This window comes from Cajanus cajan, chromosome 9 (assembly GCF_000230855.2).
Source record: "Cajanus cajan strain Asha chromosome 9, NIPB_CcT2T_4, whole genome shotgun sequence".
Taxonomy (NCBI): domain Eukaryota; kingdom Viridiplantae; phylum Streptophyta; class Magnoliopsida; order Fabales; family Fabaceae; genus Cajanus; species Cajanus cajan.
This window is the reverse complement of record NC_138525.1, coordinates 23,297,730-23,308,272: the sequence shown is the minus strand read 5'-3', so window position 1 is coordinate 23,308,272 and position 10,543 is coordinate 23,297,730. Positions and strand designations below refer to the sequence as shown.

General features: G+C 29.4%; 1 protein-coding gene across 1 annotated transcript; it reads right to left on the bottom strand.

Moving 5' to 3' along the window:
• Positions 1-1,266: 1,266 nt before the first annotated feature.
• Positions 1,267-2,025, bottom strand: LOC145952021 (F-box/kelch-repeat protein At3g06240-like). Its single transcript, XM_083064241.1, has one exon. The coding sequence runs from the start codon at positions 2,023-2,025 to the stop codon at positions 1,267-1,269; it is 759 nt and encodes a 252-aa protein (XP_082920367.1).
• Between the last annotated feature and the right edge of the window lie 8,518 nt (positions 2,026-10,543).

Below are 10,543 nucleotides of genomic sequence, written 5' to 3'. Positions count from 1 at the left end.
TAATATTTGAATATACTGTTAAATCATTTATATCCAATTGCAAAGAAAAAATATAAAAAAAGATAACCTTATTTGGTGATAACGGACATCTGAACTGTTTCACTATGTTATCCATATCAGAATTCATAACAGGGTCCATTTTCTGCATTATAAATTTTTTTATTTAATATACAACATGCAACAAAGACAATACATGGGACGAACAAAACACTTTTACAGTCAATGTTTTCTTCATAATAACAGTATAAAAAATGATGAAAAACCCAAACTTACTGAAAGCTAAAACAACATACATTTAAGTGTTGTTAATATTTTTGTGTTAAGAAACAAAAGTTAAAAAAAATAAAGTTCAAATATGAAGGGGTTTGGAATAAAATAGAATGATACAAGTAGATGTTGTTTACCGTTGCAAAGACAAAGGGGGTGAATTTCAGTGTTTGTCTTCAATGGATATTACCAATTTGGCAGAGGAAGACGAAGAAAAAATTGTTGTTTTAGCCTTTACGATGAGATGCTTTGTATGCCACTTTTGAAAATAAATTTCATTTTGTAGAACGTGTAATTATGGTGTTTTCATCGTGGTTTGGGCAGTTTCGAATTTGAAATGGTTACGTGTATGTATGCAAAGCACATGAAGGGTCACATGGGTTTATTAGCATTGATTTTTTTGTTTACATTTTTATTTTTTAATCATTTATGTATAAAAAATACTGTATACGTATAAATTATTATTATATTTGTTAAATTTGATCATAATGTAGCATGTATTATATTTGAATTATTTAATATAAATATTATGTTAATACGTTTGTAATTTATTTAAATATTATTTAATTTTAATTTATAATATACAAGAGTTTTTGAACTTTATTATTTATAATTGTTTTTGTTATTTTAAATGTTTGACAATATTATTAAATTATTTGTTTTTCAGTTTCAATACTGATTGTTTGGTTTAACGTTTCGATGTGTGTTAATGTTGGTTAACGCTTAATTTTAAAATAATAAATTCTTTATAAACTATTAATGAATACTTTATAAATAAAATTTTATTTAATATAAATTGGTTCAAATTCCATATACAAATGAAATAATATAATATATATATATATAATAAAAAAAATTAAATTGATATATTATATACTGTATACATTACAAATACCAATTGATAACATGTTAAATAATTTATGCTAAACATTAACATACAATGCCTACAGGAAATAAACCAAAAAATTACAGTAAAAAAAGGGAAAAATTACATTAAGTTTAGGTTGAAAGAACTGTCTCTTCACAGACTATCATGTGGTGTTCAAATGGGAGTACATGGTCAAAAGTCGTATATTGTAATGTCTCGTCTATTGCATTCCATGTGGCCATACGTCCGGTTTCAGTGTTGACATATACAAGGCAATTCTCAGAAGAACAGGCGGGTAACATATACCCTGGAAAGTGATTACTGACCTGCATACATGTCAACTTAGACCAAGATGTGGTGACACCATATTCCTTCATTTCCCATATGTCCACCGTGTAGTCCCAGTTGTGATCCTGCATGACTGTACATAAAGCCAAACTGTCTCTTATATTTCTCAAACAACACAGCCTATAGTGTTCTAATTCAACTTCATCAGGAATACTTAGTTGATAAAATTTTGACTCAAATAAATTATAAGTCAAAATAACATCAGCATGTGTTTCATAGTTGAAAGTAATCCAGTGAAGAGAATCTCCAAAATACAGTCCCATACATCCCTCATGAACACAAACAGAAGGGTGTGAAATAGTCGAAAGGGAGTCATCTTCGAAATCCCTCCATGAATCATCATTCACAGAATACAGCAAACCGCGATGGGATGGATCTGTTTTACTAAGATAAATTTGAAGGACAACATAATTGTCTTCAGATCGGTCATAACCAAATCCATAGAAGTTCAGACCAAAGACATCACCGCAAATACTGTTTGTACCAGGTGCCCATGGAGAAAATGATCGACTAAATCCGGTAGAGGGATTCCAAATGAACATGGATGTAGGAACCGATATTAGTACGAGACCCCTACATGTACCAACGATTTTACTGTAGCGAATGGATTTGGCGATTGGGTTTTGAAGAATGCAACTCGCGAGTGGAGCAACAACAGGGTGCGTTACCTCTACGCATAGTATTTCATTTACGAAACAAGAGAAAAACATAATCTTTTTGGCCATTCTATTTTGTGCTACTGCTAGGGCATAGTGCCTTTTGGCCACCACAGATTCAGCAAACAAAGCAAATCAAACCTTACACACGGCTTTGGCTCTGCAAAATGATTTGACTGGTCCCCGCAAAAATATCTCCGTTACTATCTCCAATGGAAGTGCCATTTTTAGTCTGATGTTCAGTGTACAAAATGAGACAACTGTATTGGTCCACAAGTGAGACAATGATGAGTAAGAAATGACGATGGTGATATTTATACAAAAATCACTTTTACGAACAGTGATAACCATAGTAGATAGAAGTTGCATCTCTTAGTTTCCAAATAGTGCAGTCCCTACGTGCGACGTCCGGTCAAGTACAACTCTTTGTTTAATTTATGCACCCCTTTATATACATTTATTTATTATTTTTTATTTTAACTAGATTTAAGTGGATGAGGTTGCAGGGTTTTTACTATTTAATAAATATAAAACTGTGTATTCCAGTAAAAAGATATTATTAAATAAATAAGATGTATAGAAGGGTAAATTTTAAATTTATTTTTGAATTATATACTGAAGTAATGAAACAAAATGACTTCAATTTGAGAATTTTAAGAGTAAATGTACAGAGAGAAAAAAAGTATTACTTAACATTAAAAATGTAATTTTTAATAATATTTTTAATATTCTATATTATTTTGTGTTTTAAAGTAATTTCCGAAAATCTTACAGAGATGACATGTCTGTCTCATAACACGTGTACTATTGTTAATACTGAACCGCCGTCCTTACTGCGTGTAACACTGTATGATTTGATTTTTACTTTATACTTCTGAAATCATAATTGGTTCTCGATTTGTTAACCGCAGTGATAGGAAGAAGAAATTTATTACATCTTGGCTTTACTGTCGATTGGCCTTATTATTATTATTGCTTTTTAACATCATTAATATCCAATTATCCATTTGGGTAAAGGGTTGTACCATTTTAGTGTAAAGTACGAACCGTTCATATTTGGTGTTTTCTGTGAATGGTTTATTGTTGAAAAGAAAGTCATTTTTTTTCCAGAACAGAACCGTTCATACGAGACACGGTATTCATATTTCACCAAAAATATAAAACATTCAAATTGATATTGTATAAAAGTGTTGCTTTGGTTTGGGTTTTATTCAGACTTCAGTTCATCCTTGTGTCATCCAGGTATGTCTGTATTCAGTCTCATTTGGAAATTTATTTTAAGTACAGAATCCAACACCATATATAATTGTTACTAAACAAACATTTTTGTTGACATTTTTAAGATGGCATCTTCATCGACATCTGTTAACAATGGGAAGTTCAAATACTGGTTTAAAACTTCGGGTTCAAAATTAACTCTAGGAGAGGTAATTCATATTATTTATAATGTTAAGTAACAGTGTTTACCAAGTGTTTTCGTTGTCAATGAAACTGTTTATTTTTCAATATACAGGATTCAATGAAAATATGCAAGTACTTTAAAAAATTCTGGGGTCATCATCTGGTTACTGATTTATGTTATGCCATGGATCCGAATGGGAATGTCAGCACTCTTGAAATTTTGTAAAAGAAAACATAAGCATTGGTTTAGAAGTGGCTGCACTCGAATGGGCAACTTTCTATGAAATGAAGACAGTGCATATTATTTTGATGCACTTTATAGGAAATAATTATTTCCATGTACGTATATTCAATGACAAATATGTTGAAATAGATTATCTAATTCCAAACGCATTCATAGACAGAAGTAGTATTGATTTTTCAACCAACTTTTGTCAAACATTCAAAACCAGCATAAATAAGGAACAGGTATTCATCATTTTATATTTAATCGTCTATAAATAAAATGTCTGCACTTGTCTGTATCAATATGTAATTTATTTGTTGAAATTTTTCCTTTTATTAATTTATACCAGGATATATTGCCACTTGGAGGAACTTTTAATTTCTTTTGGAAAGATAAGATGAATGTTGGGGTTGCCGTCATTACTGATCCTGCAGGAAATGAATTTTCTTTGCAATTAGCATACGACTCAAGTGGAGTTGATTACCAGTTGACTGGTGCTTTGCAACTAGTACAAAGTTATCATCTTAAAAACAATCATTTGGTTTGGATGCATTATTTGGAACATAATAAGTTCTTAATAAGGGTTTTTTCTGCAAGCAAATTTGAAATTAATTATGAAATTGCAAATGATGAAGAAAATTTACAACAATTTATGGTTGACAAAAGTTGGATCAAAATAATTACTGAAGATGATTTATTTCAATTTGAACCCCTGGTGAGTTTTTTAACTAATAAAGTACTGACAAGTTTGTTAAATTTTAATTACTAATTTTCATGACTAATAGTTAAAATATGTTGCTGTTGCAGACTATTCCATGTGATGTGGTTACAGATTTTATCCCAGATGAACAACAACAAATAGTCATACAAGATGAAGAAGGTAAACAGTATTTGTGTCAACTTAAGGGAAGTTGTGATAAAAGGTACATGGGTGGAGGATGGTATGACTTCGTCTGCTCAAACAACTTTTTGGTGGACGATGTCCTTCAATTTTATTTTACTCATGATCCGAAAATACTATATGTACAAAAAGGGTAACGTTGTTTCTCTTCATTTGTAAGACATTGTGTATTACATGACTTTCTTTATGTCTTATAATTTGTAATGATTGACTTTACAATTATATTGTTAGGGTTTATAATCAAGTTGACTACATTAAATTAACATAAATTATACACAGAATATGTTTATATTTAACCACTGAATTTAAACATGCACACTACAATGAAATATTAATGAATTTGTCCATCTAAAAACAAAAGAAAATGTAATTAGTGGTATGTAACATATGCCTTTGAATGAATAATAATTGGAGCGCATAAAACAGTGAATGTTAACTGCATAAATAAATAAACACAACGTTGGGTGAGTTGAGTCGGAACTTTAACAATTAAACATAAAAACATACAGAATATGATAAACCAAACGAAACAGCGAATAAGCACGGTATGCAAAATGTTCGAAAACCAATAACAAAAACATTTATCATGTTCTTCAAAATTCAAACAAAATATCCACCCACTACGGGGGAATAGGATACATGTTTCAGACAATCATTCTTCTTCTTTTTCCTTGGCAGCTGTCAAATTTGCCATCTGTTGATTTAACAGACAAACCTCCATCTCCAGCTCCAGATTTTGATTCATTGTTTTTTCAAGTTGGTCCTCCAGGATTTGAACATTATAGTAGTTGTAGTCACGAATCTTTTTACCCGTTGCTGCTAGTAGTCGACGAATCAATGAAGCGGAAACATCCTCTTGAGCATCATAGTCATTTGGTGCAAATTTACCCAATGATACAAGGTTCCCAACATCAGTCGTAACCAATGTTCCATAGTATCTACGATACTCAACTCCTTCAACAATCTGTTTTCGCTCGACTGTGAAAATTGGCTCCGAATAACCACGAACGGAACATATGTGACACAACAATATTCCCATTCTTTGATGAACAAGAAACACATCAGAATTTGTGTCCTCTGCAATATCATGTGCCTTAAAACCTAAAACAAATATAAAAAAATTAAATATATAATTGCTTCTAATAAATAATATTTCTATAAATTAATGGAAAAATTCACCTTCTCCACTACTGGTTGATTATTTTGGACATTTTCTGTGACCTTTGTTTTCTTTTTTTTTTTCTTCGGTGCGTTGTTTGTTGCAGTACATCATCCAAGGGGACCATGCTTCTTCATACGTCGCATATGATTTATGCTTGTTACCCTTGTAGCCCCTAACCTGTGATTCACATTCTTCCCAACAGTAATAAATTCCTGGGTTCCGTCCCTCAAAGACGACATAAACCTTTGGCTGAGAGCTGCTTGTACTCATGTTTTTGGTGTTCAATGAGGATGACTCAACCTCACAATACACAACTAGCATTTATAATCAAATTATGACGTTGACAAATGCATACATTATTTTATGTATAAATATTGTACAACACGTATATAATATAAAAAACCATCAACCCATATCATTTCATATTTTCTTTTCCCATCTTATTTGGTCAATGACAAAACCAAAAAAAAAGGTGTACACACTGGAGAACGAATTTGAAAGTTGAAACAATTGCAAAAGAGAAATGATTCAGCTTCCGAATCGTTTCTCCAAATTTTTGTCCCAACAATTAAAATAATAATAATTTTTAATAAATTTATTATAAAATAATTATTTTATAATAAATTTATTAAAAAATATTATTATTTTAATTGATCGGAGGATGAGTCGGAAGAAATTTCAGACTCTATATCTAAACTCATTGTAAAACCATTGCCATCATTCAATACAAATGAAACTTGAATCCACGAGTATGCGGGGACTACCTTCTGCGGATGAAGTTGTCACATAATCATGACAATACAAATGATTTGATGTCCTCGGGTTGCTCTCCATCTTGAAAAATATATCATATATGTATTATACATCGTACCTTAATAATACATTAATACCATCTATTATAATTAAATACTTGAATATTAATATTTCCTAAATACATTTTACTTATTCTTTGCTGCTAATTTCTTAAATTTATAATATAAATAAATTTAACACTTTAATAATTTTTAATTAATTTATTTGAATATTTTATTAATATTAATTTATTTTTAAATTTGATTATTCTGTCACATATAATTAAAATTTGTAATGAAAATTTACCTTTTCATTATTAATTTTTAATTCATGTTTTATATTTATTGATGTTATATTAATTTTTAATGTTAAATTTTTATTATATTAAATTTTTTTTGAAATATTATTTGTTGACATAACTTAAAGTACCAAAACCTATTAATTTTCATGGATACCATAATATATCCTGTTTATATAATGTGTATATATACAAATAATGTTATTTATTATATTCATTAAAATAGTATAAAATGTACTATAACATTACGTTTGAAATTATTAAACAATAAATTCAACCAAAATTTGTTAAACTGTTAACAGTTGTACAACCTATGAAATTTAAATTTTAATAAACTTGTTTAATTTAGTTAACACGTAGTAATATAGTTCTGCTGTTGTGCAATACGAGTGTCTTAACTGTTAATTTACTTGACTTGTGTTGTGTAGCACATGTTGCCTACCATTGTCTTAAAATACATACCAAACGCATGTCCTATTTCGCGCCTTCTGATCTTTTATTGCTGCATGACGTGACTACTCACCACCATCTGATTGCTGACCAGGGACATGCCGCATCAACTGACTTATGACCAGCCTTTGACCAACCATTCCATTCAAACTCATTAATGTATTTCATTCTCTATTTATACATGATGCATCTCATTCTCTCCACCAACTCTTCCTCCTTTGGTTTGCATTAATTTCGTCTTCTCCGGTAGACTTCGTTGCTGTGAGTTTTATTTTGTAACACTTTATGTTATGTATATAATCTTTATATGACATTAATATAAGTTATTCATAGTTGTTTTATATTTTCTGAATATATTTGTATTCTTCGTTTGCAGGTTACAAAAAACTATCATTTATTTACTACTACTTTTTACACGTAAGTATAATATAAAAATTATATATTCTCGTTTATCCTCACATTAATGGTTTAATGAAATGTGATGTATGTCAACCAAATTTTAAAATGCAAAACTATATTTATTATAACGAATATTCTTACGAAATTCGTACTTAATTTATAAACCATAAACATAAAATAATTCTAAATTCACTTTTTACATTTCAGTATAAAAAATATGTCTTTTGCTATATATAAGTTATATTGCAAGTTAAGATAAATAATATATGTGATGACAACTTTAAATAATTTTTAATAAAATTCCTCAGCATACTCAAAATATATTATTTTACACATATTATAAACTATATGACTTTAATTAATTCAAATAAAAGTGCATACCGTGTTAAATTTAATTAATAAAAACTATAAATATCATAAATATATATATAGTGAACGACTGAACGTAGTTATTAAATATTGTAAATAAAAACCATACATCAAATTTAATATCTAAACCCCAAATTCAATAACTTCATAAATAGTAAATAATTTACAAAATTTATAAATATTATTAGAATCATATTTGTTTTTCTTTTATATTAGAAATGTCTCGTAGAGGAGTCAATTACGTACCAGACAGCGATGAGGACGAACACTTAGTTCCCTCAGAGGAAGAAATCATACATCAACAACTACTATCTGAATGGAGAAGGATTAGGGTAGGTAAGGAAGTGGCTGAGGCTACACAACAACAACCATTGTCTCCATTATCACCACCACCCGAGGAACTTGGAGATGACAATGATGACGACACATTTACCTCATGTAACATAGCCACTGTTATGCCTGGACCTGCTGGTTTGGTTGAAGCTGAGATCAGGAACAAACAGTCTGATAATCCTTTGACAACGCAACAACTGCATTCAAATATTGCCCGACTTGCCAACATGGCCTTCAACATTAAACCCTGGCGTTATGCTCTTCATTATGTCATATCCAGAGGTTTTTTCCATTATTCACCTCTGTCTCTTTAAATATTCCAACGCACTTTCAAATTATTATTATTTGTTTATTAACAATAGGGCTACCAGAAGTGACACCATTGATTAACATAGACCATAATTTAGAAAGAGTTCCAACTGTTGTTGCTTTTGTCGACTCCATGACCCCAACAGGCAAGGGCAATTATACAATCAATTTGAAGGTACCAACCCTAAACTTTGGTAAACTTAATACAATCTATTCATTTTAATTATAACATTATCTTTCATTTAGGACCCAACTGCAATGATTGGGGCAAGCTTACATTATAAAGCAAAAGAACACCCACAATACGGCCACCACATTGTCGTTGGTTGTGTTTTAGTTTTGAAGCAGGTAATATTTGTACTATAACAAAATATATGAAATTAATTTTACTTAATTGTTTAATTAATTTATTTCAGTTTTGTTCAGATAGTCGTCTTTGCACCAGCGCGTATTCGTGGTCCATACTTTTTGAACATAACACAAAATAATGTGCAACGGGTGAGTATACGCACTGAAAGTATAACTTAATAACATTTTAATATTTAATATAAACCAATTAATATTTTTTTGTAATTGTTTGTTCCATGTTTGTTTCAGGTCATTCAAAAGGATATATGATTTAATGATCATAACATTAATGGATTTTAAGACTATGTTGTTTTTTAATGTCGATCACTGTAACTTAATGTTTTATTTTCATTATTAACTTTTCATTTTCTGCGAATTTATTATTAAATATTACTAAAATTGTCATATGCTGCCTTACGAAGTCATGAATAGTGCATTGTACATGTGTGTACTCTTAATTGAAGTATGTAGTTACGGAAATGGATCCCCTGACTTTGTGGAGGGAAAGTTAGGGTAACTTAATACATTTCAACCGTTAGATTTGTAATAAATGATCACATTGTCACACGTGTACATTTAAGTTAAAATATATATTGTACACGTGTCACAATCTGATTTATTTTTATACATCTAACGGTTGAGATGTATTAAGTTACCATAACTTTCTTTTCCCAAAGTCAGAGAATCCGGATCCGTGTAGTTACCCTAATTTATATCACTAAAGCCTTTAATGTTAACAAATAATTTAATATATATTATTACAACATATATAAATTTAATATGTTTTATTTAACAATTGTATTTTTAATATTTTACTTCCAAAAATAACCAATATTATATATTCATAAAAACATAAAATTTCAATAATAAAATTCCATAACTAAAAAACTTTTATTCTAAACAGTATAAATTAATAATTTGTATGTAGCGTTTAACATTTACGGTTTCTCATAATAATGACTTGTTTGTATAAAATGTTATATATATTTTTTTTTAAAATACAAATTTTGTTATAATAAATAAATTACCAATTCATTTATCAAATGGAAAAACTATTGTATTTCATTCTTCTATCAAATTATTGTTATATTAATTTTTATTATAAACTGTTATATAAAGAAGTATCATAATGAAAAATTGTACATTTTTAGACTACAAACATCAAATTAATATCAAATTTGTTATCTATCAGACACAAAATTTTCACTATTTAAAATTATAATTTTCATCTATTTATATTAACTTTTATCAAACTAAATTCATATACTAAAACTTGTCAAAACGGAACCCCAAGCAAAGCAGGTTAATGATGGACGGTGTTACGTCGTTTGATGAACGTTTTACTTTCCCGAGGAGCCTTATTAAATTGCCAACACAGCTGTTTCCCTCCCTCTCATGAATATGTTTGTGTGTCAA

Excerpts from the sequence above, each read along its gene's own strand:
- LOC145952021 (XM_083064241.1), bottom strand. The coding sequence starts at position 2,025 with ATGTTCATTTGGAATCCCTCTACCGGATTTAGTCGATCATTTTCTCCA.